The sequence below is a fragment of the Bos indicus x Bos taurus genome, chromosome 19 (assembly GCF_003369695.1).
Source record: "Bos indicus x Bos taurus breed Angus x Brahman F1 hybrid chromosome 19, Bos_hybrid_MaternalHap_v2.0, whole genome shotgun sequence".
In the NCBI taxonomy this organism is placed as follows: domain Eukaryota; kingdom Metazoa; phylum Chordata; class Mammalia; order Artiodactyla; family Bovidae; genus Bos; species Bos indicus x Bos taurus.
This window is the reverse complement of record NC_040094.1, coordinates 43294528-43311020: the sequence shown is the minus strand read 5'-3', so window position 1 is coordinate 43311020 and position 16493 is coordinate 43294528. Positions and strand designations below refer to the sequence as shown.

The 16493-nt window shown below is 54.6% G+C and overlaps 1 protein-coding gene across 9 annotated transcripts in view; it reads left to right on the top strand.

Annotated features, from left to right (window-relative positions):
- The window catches only part of LOC113877090 (transmembrane protein C17orf113), a 58855-nt gene that overhangs the window by 26944 nt on the left and 15418 nt on the right, over positions 1–16493 (top strand). For 2 of the 9 annotated variants that reach the window (XM_027516863.1, XM_027516862.1), the window contains exon 1: positions 5553–5866. The exons of 4 other annotated variants lie outside the window; for them this stretch is intronic. In XM_027516863.1, the coding sequence (XP_027372664.1) occupies positions 5857–5866 (10 nt within the window). In that variant the 5' untranslated portion in view covers positions 5553–5856. Of the gene's footprint in view, positions 1–5371; positions 5867–9633; positions 9745–15118; positions 15856–16493 lie in introns of those variants that run through there. 3 more of the 9 variants (XM_027516858.1, XM_027516856.1, XM_027516857.1) reach the window with 3 other exon arrangements.

Sequence of the window (16493 nt, the reverse complement as noted above, 5' to 3'; positions counted from 1 at the left end):
ATTTTTTCTATTGAAGTATAGTTGATTTGCAGTGTTGTGTTAGTTTCACATATACAGCATGTGACTCAGTTTTATATATATATATATTCTTTTCCCCTATGGATTATTGGGAAAATAACAAAATATTGAGTGTAGTTCCCTGTATTATAAAGTAGGTCCTCGTTGTATTTCTCTTCATTGATCTTTATTGAGATATTACTGACATAATATCAGTAAGTTTAAGGCGTACAGTGTGATGATTTGATACACATATGTATTATAAAATGATTACCATAATAAGGTTAGTTCATACTGCCATCCCCTCACACAATTATGATTTTGTGTGTGTGCACTGATAACAGTTAAGATCTAACTCTCTAAACAACTTTGAAGTACATAAGGCAGTACTGCCAATTAGGGGCTTCCCTGGTGGCTCAGATGGTAAAGAATCTGCCTGCAATGTGGGAGACCTGGGTTTGATCCCTGGAGAAGGGAATGGCTACACAACAGTCTGCTGCTGCTGCTACTGCTAAGTCGCTTGTGTCATGTCCGACTTTGTGCGACCCCATAGATGGCAGCCCACCAGGCTCCCCGCCCCCGTCCCTGGGATTCTCCAGGCAAGAACACTGGAGTGGGTTGCCATTTCCTTCTCCAATGCATGAAAGTGAAAAGTGAAAGTGAAGTCGCTCAGTTGTGTCCAACTCTTCACGACTCCATGGACTGCAGCCTACCAGGCTCCTCCGTCTATGGGATTTTCCAGGCAAGAGCACTGTAGTGGGGTGCCATCGCCTTCTCCGACACAATAGTCTATGGGGTCGCAAAGAGTTGGACATGACTGAGCGACTTCACTTTTCACACACTCTGGTATTCTTGCCTGGAGAATCCCCATGGACAGAGGAGCCTGGAGGGCTACAGTCCATGGGGTCGCAAAGAGCTGGACATGACTGAGCAGGCACACCACTTGCAATAACTCACAACAATTGGGGTACATGGGAAGGAAGGGTGTGGGATGAAGGAAACACATTTTGGAGTCTTTTCTGCAGGACTTGGTGACTGATGAGATGTGGGGCCAAGGAAACAGGAGGTGCCAAGATGGCCCGAGCCTAGAGGGTGCTATGATGGGCAGTTCCATGATCAGAAAGGAGGCTCTGAGAGGGAAGTGAGGCTGGAGTGCAGGGGTGGCTGGGGAAGGCCATTCCTGTGGCCAGAGGACTCTGCCCCACCCCTGTTCCCCTCTAACTCGGGCTCTTCAGGTCCTCCTCCTGGGCAGTGGTTCTCCTTTCTCTCCCACTATCCCAGGGTGGAGAGAGCATGTGGGGTGTGAGAGAGAGGACCACAGCACCTAGATACTGGTGGCCAGAGACAGGCTGCCCAGAGGGAGGGAGTGCCCCTTCACTCGGCTTCCCTTTTCTCACAGTCCTAGTACGGGCTAGGTGTGGGGAGTCACCAGAAGGAATGAGGCCTGGTACTCCCCTCCAGATTGCTAAACAGGACCTGGTAAGTCACCTATCCATGCATCCCTGAGCCCTTGGGCCCTGTGCTGGTCCCGGGCAGGATGCCAGGATTCTGCGCTGAGCAGTGCTAGCCACTCAGTCAAGGTGGCAGACCTTCCCACCACCATGCTAAGAGGAGTGAGCATCACTGTGGGAGCATGGCGGGAGGGTGGTGACGGCTGTGACTAGAGCAGGGATGAAGCCAGAACCCTCAGATTTCTGTGAACTCTGGAAACCCAGGGCTCCAGTGGAGAACCGGTGCTCCATTGACCTGGTTATCTTTGAACCTACTTCAGGCCATGACCCCCAGCATCCACCCACCTCTCCCGTGGACTCTCCTGTCTCCTTGGCCTCCTGAGAGCTGGAGGTGGGAGAGGCAGCCCACAGCAAGAGGATGCTAGCAACTTCCCCCTGGGGTGGGGCGTAGGGACCTCCATCCTGCTGAAGGCCTTCCCCAGCCAGAGCAGAGAGACCTGAGGAAGGGACTGGGCCAGAGCAGAGAGACCTGACGCCACAGCTGACTGGGGCTGGGACTTCCCAGGTGGCACTACTGGTAAAGAACCTGCCTGCCAATGCGTGAGACTTAAGAGATGTGGGTTCGATCCCTGGGTCGATCCCTGGAGGAGGGCATGGCAACCAACTGCAGTAATCTTGCCTGGAGAATCCCATGGATAGAGGAGCCAGGTGGGCTATGGTTCATAGCATCATAAAGAGTCGGCCACGACTGAAGCAACTTAGCACGCACTAGAAGCAGAGAGAGTTACACCTACTGAGGCTTGAGGTGAAGTGTGAGGAGCCCTTAACACACCGCTCTGTCCTGGACGCCTGAGATCTCAGGCCTGTGGCAGTCTGGAGGGCCGCCCCGCCCGTTCCCCGGGAGGGTGCTGAGGGGCTGGGGGTGGGACGGCCCGGTCAGGCCCCTTGGAGGCTCCCATTCTAGAAGGCCTCCTGGAGCTGTCACTCTGATTAGGGGTCTGTGGGGCTGGCGCCTTGCTCAGTGACAGGCCGTCATGGGCAGTGAGGCGGGATCGTGTCTGGAGGATCCTGTCCCCGAGGCTTCTATGGGAGGGAGACGTGGGAGCCATTCTCTCTCTGAGCTTCATTGCCAATGCCTGGGTCAGAGCCCTCCTTACTCAGCCGTACCCAGCTTCCACCCGGACTGAGCCTGGAGCACCCAGGAAGGGGCACTGGCTGGGAAGACAGCAGGAACCCCACCCTTCCCCCCAGGGCCTACTCCAGGTCATTCCCCTACTTGCCTTCCTCCCCATTGGTCTCCCACATAGCAGGCCCTTTCATCCTTCAGGAATGTGTCTTGAGCCACCTTTCAGCAGCCCTGCCCCTCCTCCTGTGAGAGGGGTGGACACCAGGAACCCCGGCTCCAATATGGCTGAACTCAATGACCCTACTAACCATCACACACACACACACACACACACACACACACACACACACACACACGCCCCTAAACAACTGTAGGTAGGTTTTGAACATTCACAGAGATAAATGTTTGCTGGCTCAACCCTCCTACCTCCAACCTCTAGTGTGGATGTTGGGCCAGCCCCAGGCTTGGGGGACAGACACCTGGACCTCGATGTGGGGGGACCAAGAGCTGTGATGTACACCCAGCACCAAGTTGAGCATGTACTTAGGAGATGAACTGTTTGCAAAGCACTTCCACACGCAGCACAGCATTCCTTTCTTACCCAGACATCCCAGAGTGTGGATGATTGGCATTCAGCCCTCATGTTAGACATTGAAATATATTAGAGCTCAGTGTAAGCAACAGAGTGTAAGCAACAGACCTAAGGCCACACAGCCAGGTTCAAATCCCAGCATCTCTGACTCTAAATCCCATCTCTTGTGCCCTCCCCACCTTGTGACTGTTAAGAGAGATGGAGCCTTAGTGTTTCAGGAATGGGGAGGGGGGATGGCCCAAAGCAGGTGGATTGGCTCCCAGGACAGGCTGATCAAGCACTCAAGGCCCATGCCTTGGTGTTCTCAACTGAAAAATGGGGAGATGCCAGCCATCTCCCGCTCTGCCTAGGCTAGCTAGGGACAGGGAGGGTAGCCTCCTAAATCCGGTTGGTTCCTCCCCTGTCTCTTGGCAGGACTGACCCAGCTGGCCCATCCCCTGCCCCCCATGATTGCAACATGACACCAGAGGGGAGAGAAGGGGATTTCAGAAATGTCTTAAGCTCTGGCTTAAGGGGAGTGAAGGGTAGACCCTAAGGAGGACAGGAAAGCAGAGATGGAGGCAGACTGTGTTGGATTTCAGGGCAAAGATGGCTGCAGTTGAATCAGACGTCCCTGTGCCTTTGGGAATGAGAAGGCATCAGAGTGGCAGGTGGAGGCTGTTCCCGGCCCCGTGCCCTCAGACCTAGCTCCTGTTGTAATCAGTCCCTCCATCTCCTCTCCTAGTCTTTGCCTGCAGAAACCTCTGACTGCATTCTGAGCCCCAGAGATCAAAGACCTTGAGCTTGGGTCATGCGTGAGTCACTGGTTTGATGAGCTATTCACCCCCCACTCCCTGCAGATGGATTAATTTCAGTCCCATCAGGAGGTCCCCAAGCCCTCCAGCCTGTCCCCCCATGGCTTCAACATCTCCCTTGGTTGCCAGTTCCTCCTCAGTGGCCCCTCCCAACTCATCCTGAGGCCTCTGCATGCGTGTTTCCCCTTGGCTCCCCCAAGGCCTTCCAAGTGGTTCAGTGGAAAAGAACTCACCTGCCAATGCAGAAGACGCAAGAGATGTGGGTTCGATCCCTGGGTCAGGAAGATCCCCTGGAGGAGGGAATGGCAACCCATTCCAGTATTCTTGCCTGGAAAATTCCATGGACAGAAGAGCCTGGCAGGCTATGGCCCATAGGGTCTCAAAGAGTTGGACACGACTAAGCACGTACACAGCACCCCCAAGGCCAGTGAGAAGTTCTTGCAGTCTAGCCAGCAGTGCCTCCTGCTGCTGTCCTCCTTAAGTGCTAGGTGATGTAAGTGCCCTCACTGACCCTGGACAGCCTCCCCCCCCACCAAAGGTGTGAACCTGACCATCAGCACCTCCCCTAGGGACCACCAGGAAAGGCAAGGCTGTCTGGGTGGAGAATTAGGGGGCTTAGCTCAGATCCCTGGCCCCACAGAAGACAGGTTCTGTCTGTGTCTCTAGGTGGGTTAATTAGCTCTGGGCTTGAGTTTCCTTCCTCTGAGCACACCCACAAGCCCTCCCCCCAGAGCCTTTTCCTAACAAACCTGTTTTCAGGGGCTGCTGCCACCACCCCCTCCCCAGATCCTCTTTGCAGCTGGAGAACTGGCTGCTCCAGAGATTATGGGTTATTGTCTGGTGGAGACAGGATGCTGAGGGGGTGGGGGGCTAGTGCTGGGACCCGGGGCTTGGAATGCGAGGCTGGATCCAGCTGTGTGGCTTTTGGCTGTCTCCCCTGCCGTATTCCACCCCACCCTCCCAGCACCAGGTGCCCAGGTGAATTCGGAACTGGCAGATTTCAGGAAGAGGAGGGGAGGAAGGAGCAAAATGAGGAGAGAAAAGATGAGTGGGGAGGGAAGGGTATGGGTAAGCTTGGGGTGACAGAACTTCTAGGTGATCAAATAAACGTGCCCCTCCCCCTCTTCCTGGCATTGCCCAGGTAGCAGATCCAGCAGTCTCCAGGTCCTGAACTGTAAGCCACCTGGGCTCCCTGCCCACAGCACCATGGCCAATACTCTAGGGCACTCTGAACTTCAGTTTCCCTGTAGCATGCTGTGCTCAGTCGCTCAGTCGTATCCGACTCTTTGCGACCTGACCTCATGGACTGTAGCCCACCAGGCTCTTCTATGAGATTCTCCAGGCAAGAACACTGGAGTGGATTGCCATGCCGTCTTCCAGGAGATCTTCCCGACTCATGGACTGAACCTGGGTCTCCCACTTTGCAGGCGGATTCTTTACCATCTGAGCCAATAAGGAGGTAAATAAAAGATAATGGGGGCAGAGGATGAGTAAGGCTGGAGAGAAGAACAGGGGCTCCTGCAGCAGCAGCTGAGTTCAGCAGGAAGAACTACCTGGCAGGCAGAGAAGGGGCTGGCAGCACCTCTTTTCCTGGGGCCTGGGGTAAACTCTTCTGTATGAGAGGCACTAGGCCCCCTGATACCCTCCCCCTGTCCCCATACCTGGGGGAAAGAAGAGCCCCATTCTTTCCATCATTGGTTGCGATGTGGGGACACCAGGGAACAGGCAGCTTCTTCCTGGGCCCGAAACCACGGCTCTCCAGCAGAAGCAAGAGTCCCTCCCTCTGGCCCTCCCCTGTCCCTCGCATCCCCCACCCCTTCCCTCTGTCACTCTGGCTGGGTTTCATTTGCTCCTCACTCAGCGCTCAGCGCTCAGCGGTGCCTCCAAAGGCAGAGAATGCTCTTGGGTGAGTGCTGAGGACGCCTGAGCTGGGGGATGGGGAGGGGGATTCTAGCCAAGGGTGGGCCTCTTCCCTCTCCCCTGCCCTATTCTTTTCCTCCTGTTGTTGGCCCCCCAAAGTTGTGTGTTTAGAGGCTGCAGTAACCAGCTGGCTCTTGGTACCTTTCCCAGGTACAAGTATGGGCAAGGGGAGCCCCCACTGCAGCTGGGAGCAAAGCTGGGGTGGGGCCGGCAGGAATGGTTGGGGGTCTGGAGGTCCGGCCTGCAGGAATAAGGCAGCTGCAGCTTGGGGCAGGTGTGTGTCATCTGGGGAGCCTGCTACAGAGGTTCCTTGTATCAAATCATACTTTCCATGCCTCTAAGGGGCTGCCTGGAGGAGCAGGCGAGGAGGAGACTAAGAGGGGATTGTGAATGCAGCAGAGAGCGAGCGAGAGTGAGAGCGAGTGGGCCGGGCAGATGGAGGGCAGCATCCACTGAGGTCCCCCAGCACGCTGAGGTCAACATCAGTGCCCCTCCCACATGCTTTATTTGTGGTCTCCTGGCTCACCTCCCCATACAAGGGGTTTCTTGGTCGTTTCCAAGGGAAACAACCATTACCCTTTAAGGATCTGGGAGATCCCCTGCTACAGGGGCGAGGGCTAGAGGCCATGGGGCTAGTTCCTGCTCGGGCTCTGGGGTCTTCTTCCGATGTGGAAAGGGTAGGAGCCTGGAACACCCATGCCTCCATTGTGCTGGCCAGCCCAGAAGTGGAATGGGGGCGCTGGAGAACGTGGGGAAGAATCCTAATCCTAGCAGGAAGTGGGGACCTTGGTTCAACCTCTCATTCCCTGCATTCGGCTCTCTCTCCCTCTTGGGCTCCCCTTCTTCACGGAGTTTTGGTTTTATCTGTGATAGTAACGATAACTTTACTACTTGAGGGGTGTGTATGTGTGCGTGTGTGTGCGCATGCCTCGGGGTCCCCATCACCTGCCCCTGTGACTCGAGGTAGGGGTGGGAGGGGACTCTGGGTTTGGCTGCCTGAACTTGTGAGTATGTCAGATGCATTTAATTTTGTAAGGGGTGCGTGTGTTTCTGCACATGACTCTTCCTGAACACACACCTCACGTTGTGACGGCGTGTGCCGCTGCATGTCTGTTTTATTATTGTCTGTACGTGCATCTGTAGGGGACTGTGTGTCCTCGTGTGTCTGTCCCTCTGGGTGTACATGATCTGAGTGTGTCTTTGTTGCTCGTGCCTGTCTGTGTGTACGTGCGTGCCTGTGCATGGCCTCTGTGCCCGCCCCTTGGCCAGCAGGCCTGTCTGTCTGCTGTGGGTACGACCTCCATGTGTGCACACATCAGTGTGCACAGACCGTCTCACCATGGGGATACGTGTGTGAGTGTGTTCTTTGGTGTCTGTCCCTGTCACTCTCTGTGTGGATGCCTGTGGGCCTCAGGGTGTGTGTCCCTGTGCTCTTTCGTGTGATTCTTTCCCAGTGATGGCAAAGCAGCAGGACAGAGTTTCCCCAGATTCTGGCTCCCTTGGGTGGTAGGCAGGGTGATGTTATTTCATGAGACACCTGCTCTGCTCCCCTGTCCCAGTCTCAGTTGGACCCCTGTGGGTGGTCTTTTCTCCATCACTCAGTCTGGTTTGTTCCAGTTTGATCAGAGCAACAGTTCAGCCTCTTGAGGCAGCATCCAGCGAGTCCTGGGTCCCAGCTGTGGACCCCTGGCCATGGAGGCGGGGAGGAGGGGCTGCTCTGAGACACTTAGCCAGGGTGACTGTTCTGTTGCAAGATGCTAACTTAGGGAATTCCCTAGGGACCCAGTGGTTAAGACTCTGAGCTCTCACTGCCAAGGGTGGTTCAATCCCTGGTCGGGGAACTAAGATCCCACAAACAGGGCTGTGGGGCAAAAATAATAATAAACAAAATAAAAATGTTTACTCTTAAAAGATGCTAACCAAGACCCTCCAGCACACACCTGGCCATTTTGGGGGTGCAGAATTCTAGATCTGTCAGGCTGTGTGGGACCATCCTGGAACAGGGGTGTCTCCCTTTGTCTGAGTGTACCCACAAGCCAAGCGGCAACACATGTGTGTGCATGTCCCATGATATATGCGTCATCCCGGTGGCCCTGGGTGCCAGGGTGCACAGTGAATGTCAGAGGCAGAAAGTGGGCGGCAGAGAGCAGCATGGTGTGAAGGGGGTTGGGGGGAGTTCCCAGCCTGAGAGGCCCTGACCTCAACGTGTGCCCTAGGCCTTGAGTGGGAGAGTAGTGTACCCAGTTGTGCGGGGGCTGGAAGGTATTTCCGGGTGACTCTGTGCTGACTGGGTGACTGGGTCACCAAGTGCCCTGGCACCTCCTCTGCAAATGGCCTCCACACCCAGCACCGCATTTGGTCCTCAGACCCATTCCTGTTCTGCCCGTTCCTCCTCACCAGCTGTAACTCCCACTTCACAGGTGAGGAAAATGAGGCTAAGTGCTGGGCTGCCAAGGCCCCAGAGTTCAGCTCTGAAGCTCCCCTGCAGGCCTCCAGGTCTGGGAGGAAGGGGGTGCCACAACCCCACCTTCCTGCATGGAACCCACACAGCGGAGAGGGTCTCCTGGACATCTGAAAGTTCTAGGAAGAGGTCCCTCCTCCCACCCACCCCATTTCTGTCATCCCTCTTACAAGTAACTCGTTGGATCATTAGATTAAAACATTGATTTCCTGGGAATTCCCTGATGGTAAAGAATCTGCCTGCAATGCAGGAGACTTGGCTTCAATTCCTGGATCAAGAAGATCCCCTGGAGAAGGGAATGGCCACCCACTTCAGTATTCTTGCCTGGAAAGTTCCATGGACAGAGGGGCCTGGTGGGCTACAGTCCATGGGGTTGCAAAAAATGTCAAACAGGACTGAGCAACTAACACTTTCACTTCCATTTTCCCTGGTTAGGACTCTTCCCTTTCACTGCTGAGGGACTGGGTTCAATCCCTGGTTGGGGAACTAAGATGCCCCACGATCTTTCCCAGCTCACCCACCTCCTGAGATTTCCCTAGGAAGACTAGAAGATCAAAATCCACAGCATTCACTGTAGAGCTTCCACACCTCTGTTCTGAGTGAGTGAGTGAAAGTTTCTCAGTTGTGTCCGACTCTTTGAGATCCCATGGACTATACAGTCCATGGTATTCTCCAGGCCAGAATACTGGAGTGGGTAGCCTTTCCCTTCTCCAAAGGATCATCCCAACCCAGGGATAGAACCCAGGTCTCCTGCATTGCAGGCAGATTCTTCACCAACTGAGCTATCAGGGAAGCCCTTATCTAGAGCGTTGAGAACCTGCACTGAACTTTGAACTTCTTGATGGTTTCCCTAGGGCTCTGCCATTCCGGCTGCTGGAATGCCCTTTCCCTGGTAAAACCTCACTGACCCTTTTGTGAAACTTCATTGCTGTTCCAGGCTGGTAATCTTTTCAGCTGACAGCCTGCTCCCCTGTGATCCCAAAGCATTTTGTTCATCACTCTGAGAGCCCTTGCCAGAGTATAGCCTCCCTAGCGATCCACCTGTTTGGCTCTCACCAGTGAGCTCCTCTAGGCGCCCACGGATACTTGTGATGAATGAATGACTCCCACTGGCGGGGAGCATCCTTCCTGCGGTCTAACCCGAGTCGCTCCTGCTGCAGCGCGCGCCGCGGGGAGGGTGAGAGAGTGACAGCTGGCCAAGTGCGCGCCGCGAGTCCGAGCGGAGGCCGGTGGGAGCCGCGGCCGAGCCCCCCCGGCGCCGCCGCCCTGCCGGCGACCCCGGCTCCCGCCGCCGCTGGCGCCTCTTCGCCCCGGTTACCGCTAGTGGCTGCTGTCGCTCAGTGGAGCCCAAGGAGACCGCGGCCAGAGCGTCCACCGAGCAAGATGGTGGCTCCCGAGTCTCCGTGAGTCCCGGTGGGCGGGGCGCCCCCTCCCGGAGCCTCCGGGCAGGGGGCGGCGACGGGGGCTGGAGGCCCTGCGGGCGAGTTGGCACCGGGCGGGCGGCACCCATCGGAGGGCTCCTCCACCGCGCGCCCCCCAGAGGAAGTTCCCTACCCCTCGGCAACCCGGCCCGGGGAGGTTGGGCAAGGGTGTGCAGAGAGCCCCGACCTCACCTGGCTGCCTGCGGGGTGGGAGAGGGGACACCCGCCCCTACCCTGCCTGAAGCGGGAACTCTTTCTAGTGGGATCCCGAAAGGAAGGGACCCAAAGAAGCCTAAGCAGGGGACTGGGGCCCCCCATGCTAGAGCCAGATGAACACTCAGTTTGAGGCTTTCGTACAAGGATGGAGTGGGGTCCGCCGGCCAACACGTCATCACCCCATGGGCCCCCATCCAGCTGGCCAGGGTGTGGAGAGGGGTGAGGCCACCTGGGTCTGCAACAGGTACACCCTCCTGGTTAGCCTTGGTCACATAGTCAGTCTTATTTACATCCTGCCCCACCCAGCCCGGTTCCCTCAGGAAGCAGGCAAAGAGTCCCACTGAGGTGGGGGAATGTCAATGGCTTTTGCCAGGATCTCTTGGAATAGCGCTATTCAATAGAACTTTCTGGGATGTGTATATGTTCTCTGTCTGGGCCATCTAATAAGATAGGCACTAGCCACACGTGATTATCAAGAGGTTGAAATATGACTAGTGTGACTGAGGAACTGAATTTTTAGATTTAAAATTCTGATTAATTTTAAACCACCACGTGTGGCTAGTGGCTACCTTATTGGACAGTGCAGTTTCAGAATTTTCATCTTCCCAGTTCTCCTTTCTCCCTACTCTTTGGTTCTTGTCTCAAGAACATCCTAGGTCTCATGGTAGTTTTATCCCTCTGCAGAATGGGATAGCTTCTAGGTACAGGAAAGGCCCTGACAAACTTCCAGAAGGATGTTACCTTGGCTTTGTACCTCCTCCCCATTCTGAGATCCTTTGGGTGGTGGACTGGATAAGGCCACAGAAGCAGCATGGGATCTAGGAGAAAAGGATGTCCAAGGTAGCTATTTTAGCTACCCAACAGGTGCCCAGGGGCCCACTCCATCACTCTCTCTGCTGGAGAGCTCGTGCTTCCTTATCTGTTTACTTCTCAAATTTGCTGGAGCACCTGCTGGGTGCCAGGCATGGTTCCCTTCTCTGAGGTCCAGACAGGAACAAGTGAATTACCTTTCCTGCCCTCAGGGAATTTATGGGAGGGAATGGGTGGGTGGACAGCAAGAGTGCAAGCAATAGAAATTGCACAGAAATAAGCAGATTTATAAACTTTGGGGAGCGTGTTGGAAAGAACAGGGGCTAGTGACAGAGAATAAGGGACTTGCTGGGAGAGGATTATTAGCGAAGCCTCCCCTGAAGAGTGGCCATGATGCTACGACAGAGGGGGAAATAGAACAGGTGAAGTGTTGGGAGGGAGAGTGGGAACATTCTGGGAAAAAGCACAGCATGTGCAGAGGTCCTGGGGATGGGACTCTGGCACTCTGAGTAAAGACCAGTGTATCTGGAAGGGGAGGGAGGCACAAGTGTCCCCTAGGGAGGTCAGTAATGCCTGAGCATTTGGCACACCTAGAAAGGGATTCTGGTGCTGGCCTCAGAGCAATGGGCAGTAGAGGGGGTTGTTTGTTTGGTTTTTTCTTTGGGATGTGGGATCTTAGTTCCTGGAACAGGGATCGAACCTGCATTCCCTGCATTTGAAGCACAGAGTCTTAACCACTGGGGTTTCCCAGATGGGGCTAGTGGTAAAGCACCTGCCTGCCAATGCAAGAGACATGAGATGCAGGTTCGATCCCTAGGTCAGAAAGGTCCCTTGGAGGAGGGCATGGCAACCCACTCCAGTGTTTTTGCCTGGAGAATCCCTTGGACAGAAGAGCCTGGCAGGCTACGGTCGATAGGGTTGCAAAGAGTTGAACACAACTGAAGCGACTTAGCATGCATGCACGCTAACCATTGGACCACAGGGAAGTCACAATAGTGAGAGGATTTTAAGTGGTATATTTTTAAGAGCCCCCTCTGGTACTGAGAGTTTCTGACCCAAGAGCAGGGTAAGAGTGGAGACCCAGAGTGCCATCAGGAATCAACTGCCATAGTCCAAGCAAGAGAGGATGATGGCCTGGACAAGGATGGTGGCAGTGGCATGGAGAGGAGGGAGGAGTTAGAGGTAGATCAAGGAGGTGGGCTCAATAGAACCTATGGCTGGATGAGGTCCTAATGCGGAAGAGAGTGGGGGTTGGACAGGCAGGTTTCTAGCCAGAGCACATGGGTGGGAGAATGGGCCGTTTTCTGAGTGAGGGAGCCTGGGAGGGGAGCAGATGTTGTAGGGACAGATGCAGGAGAGATCTGTCTAGAAAAGCCAGGAAGGCAGTTGGGTAGAGAGGTGTGGTGCCCAGAGGAGTGTCCTTCAGAAACGGTTCTGACTCTTTGGATGGTCTGAGATTGGGAAAAAAAGGATGAGATAACATCAAAGGAGTGGTTGATGAAAGCAATAAAATCCAGGGGATGTGGGATCCTGGAAGGTCAGAGAAAAGTGTGTTTCAGGAGGGTGTGATGAGCAGTACCAATTGCCCCCCTACAATCCAGGGAAAGAGGACCAGCAGGGTTCACCCACTTCGGGCAACATGGAGTGTTTCTCCTTATACTGAATGGGTTCCCCCTGGAATTCTACCCATCTACTCTTATTGTCAGAGAAGGCAATGGCACCCCACTCTAGTACTCTTGCCTGGAAAATCCCATGGACGGAGGAGCCTGGTGGGCTACAGTCCATGGGGTCGTGAAGAGCTGGACACGACTGAGCAACTTCACTTTCACTTTTCACTTTCATGCATCGGAGAAGGAAATGGCAATCCACTCCAGTGTTCTTGCCTGGAGAATCCCAGGGACCGGGGAGCCTGGTGGGCTGCCGTCTATGGGGTTGCACAGAGTTGGACATGACTGAAGTGACTTAGCAGCAGCAGCAGCAGCAACCCTTAATGTACCCACCCACTAAGTGCCAGGTTCTACACAGAGTTCTGGGAATAATATCAGGTGGGCAAGACAGTCACTGCTTTCTCAGAGTTTAGAATCAGTTAAACCAATGGTCTCAGAAACAAGTTGTTTCATACATTCAAAATAAATCCTTTCATTCTTTCAAGCAATCAACTTCTGCTGAGAGCCATCTGCATGCATAAGAACCTAGAGGTATAGAAATAATATATGAATAAATGTGATTTTGGCCTTTCAGGAACCAAGTGCAGAGTTACATAGAGGATCCCTGTGTTCACTGTGTTGTGTTATGAAGACTGGTTCACGGGGAATTACGGGTGATGAGAGGACAGGTGCGGCTTCCCTGGTGGCTCAGTGGTAAAGAATCCATCTCCTAATGCAGGAGATGCGGGTTTGATCCCTGGGTCGGGAATATCCACTGGAGAAGGAAATGGCAACCCACTCCAGTATTCTTGCCTGGAGAATCCCATGGACAGAGGAGCCTGGTGGACTACAGTCCATAGAGTCACAAAAGAGTCGGACACAACTTAGCAACTAAACAACAAAGAGGACAGGTACCAACCCCAGTTGGGGGGCGAATCAGGTGGCAGAAGGGATGCTGGAGCTGCTCTCCAGGAATGAATGGCAAACAGCCAGGGAACAAGGGAGTTCCAGGCATGGGGGGTGGAGGCAGGGGCAAACGTAACAGTAATGCGTGTGGGTCACAGTAAGCCTTTGGATTAGCTGAGCAGACAGAAGTGAGGAAGGTCTGGAGGTGTCTAGAGGTTAGGGGGGCCTCTCTGGCTCGTGGCGAGGTATGTAGACTTAGGCAGTGGGACACCACTGAAGACGTGGACACAAGGGAGGGACATAGTGAGATCTGTATGTGGCCTTGCTCTCTGGCTGTTTCATGAGGTATGAGTGGGAGAACCACTGCAGAGGCGGAGGCCGCTGCATAATCCAGATGAGACGGTGAAGGCCAGGGTCTCAGTGTGGCCTGTGGGGTCAGGAGGACTCGAGTTCTATTGCACTAACCAAAAAGTTCATTCGGGTTTTTCTGTAAGATGTTATGGGAAACTGAAAGTCATTCAGTCATGTCCGACTCTTTGTGACCCCATGGACTATACAGTCCATGGAATTCTCCAGGCCAGACTACTGGGATGGGTAGCCTTTCCCTTCTCCAGGGGATCTTCCCAACCTGGGGATTGAACCCAGGTCTCCTGCATTGCAGGCGGATTCTTTACCAGCTGAGCCACAAGGGAAGTCCAAGAATACTAGAGTGGGTAGCCTATCCCTCCTCCAGTGGATCTTCCTGACCTAGGAATCGAACTGGGGTCTCCTGTATTGCAGGTGGATTCTTTACCAACTGAGCTATCAGGAAAGCCCAAGATGTTATGGGGGGAAACTCCAAATGAACTTTGGGGCCAACCCAATAATTCCACCTCAGCCACTTACTGCTTGGCAAACCTTGGGCAAGTCCCTGAAAGTCCCTGAGCTTCAGTTTCCTCCTGTCCAAAGTGAGGGTTATACTTGCAAGAGTAATCTTGGTCTCCTAATGGTGTCATCACAACCCTTAGCACAGGGCCTGACTCAGTTCACATTCAGTAAACGGTGGTGACTGCTGTTGTCATCAGTAAACCCAGAGAGGAGGGGCAGGTGTGAGAGAGAATTAGGAAGCAGAGGTGGCAGGTCTTGGCCATCATTTGGCGTGGCCTTCTGGGACTGAACTGCTCATTCTCATCTAGCACCGGTGGTGGTGGTAGAGTGAGGGAGGTAGGGGCAACCAGCTGACTGCCTTCAGTCTGGGACCCAGCCCTCACCTCACGTCTGGGCTACCCTTCCTAGAACCGCACTACTGATGTGTGTGTGAGTGTATCCATGGGTGTCTTAGGGAATGAAGCTCCAGAGAAAACCAATCCTGTTTCTCAGTCCCGTGGCTCTGGGAGCACAGCTAGCTGTTAACTTCCTTCTGGAGACACCAGTTATCCTTTGGGCAAGGTGTCAGGATTCAGTCACGAGCTATTCATGAGCCCTGAGAACCACTGTTGGTCTCCAGGACTCAGTCCCCACACTTATAAAATTGCGTAGGTGGTGCCAGTCTTTCCAGCTCTGAGTTCTGACATGCTTCAGCAGTCAAAGCAACTGATGCCTTGTCCTGGATGGAGGGAGACCCTTGCTGGCGAGCTGGGACCCCTCATACCTCAACCCACTTTGGATAACACTCTATGGCCCACTCCCAGTAGCCCTTCCCCATTGGGTCCAAACCACACCTTGGTTGGGGAGTGTCTGTGGGCAGCGTGACCCCCAGTGGACTCCTAACACCTCTCCTTTGTTTCTTTCACCTCCAGTCTCCCACCAGCGGAGCGGAAGTAAACTTTCCTGGCTAAGTTAGATGAATGGTCCCCTTTAGCCTGGAGGGCTGCCCACCTCGTGCCTCCCTACAAACTCCCCCTGTCAAGGGAGGTGCTTCGGTGTGCGGGGGAGGCTGGGGGGCAAGAGCATTTGGGCAGGGGCTGGGGGTGCCCTGCCCCCCAGAGGAGGAATGGTGCCCCCAGGGAAGAAACCAGCTGGAGAGGCTTCCAACTCCAACAAGAAGTGCAAGCGTTACTTCAACGAGCACTGGAAAGAGGAGTTCACCTGGCTGGACTTTGACTACGAGCGGAAGCTGATGTTCTGCCTTGAGTGCCGCCAGGCCCTGGTGCGGAACAAGCATGGCAAAGCGGAGAATGCCTTCACCGTGGGCACCGACAACTTCCAGCGCCACGCCCTGCTGCGCCACGTGACCTCGGGGGCCCACCGCCAGGCTCTGGCTGCCAACCGGGGCCAGCCCTCTTTTGAGGGCCAGGCTGAGGGCAGAGGAGCCTGCCCAGGCCTGGCCACCGCCCTCAGCTCCAGGGGTGTCAAGGTGGAAGCAGACCCGGCTAAAGTGGCCGTGCTGACCACAGTGTACTGCATGGCCAAGGAGGAAGTGCCTGACGACCGCTGCTCTGCCCTGCTCGAGCTGCAGAGATTCAACCTGTGCCAGGCGCTGCTGGGCATGGATCACGGCGATTACTACAGCCCCAGGAGGGTGAGGGACATGCAGGTGGGTGGCAGCCAGGGGTGTGGGGGAGGGATTGAGGAGGGAGGACACGGAGCCATCTGGGCATGGCACCAGCATGCCAGGTCCCCGGGGAAGAGGCCAAAGCAGTTCATTCACACCTTCACCCATCAGAGCCTGCACTGAGGGCATACTAGGTGCCAGGCCCTGGGCCAGCTGCAGGGCGCCTAACAGTGAAGAGGCTGGACCAGGCTCTGTCCTTGGGGGGTCAGGGGTGCTTGGCTCACTACCTAGGCCAGAGGTTGCAAACTGGTGGCCTGGGGGCTTGATTGGCTCACAGGCATGTTTTGGTAGTTTTCACAGTGTTTTTGAAAGACTTAAATTAGTCTCCAAGTTTTAAAAAAAAAAAAAAAGACATTCCATATAAAAATGTGGACTTCTGACTTCTGCTGAAAAACTAGGTCCTGTGCAGTCAGGGCATGAAGTTCTGGAGTTGGAGAGCAGGGCATGGGCTTCCCCATTCCCATTGGTTTATCCCCCGTCCTCTTGAAACTCAGTATCACCCACATGGCCGCTGGGGACATGCACACTTATGTAGCTCTGTCCTAGGTATTGGCTTTATGAGTCCTGGGGCTGGTATGGGGGTGAAGAGGTTGGATCTCATCCTACCGAGAGATGAGAGA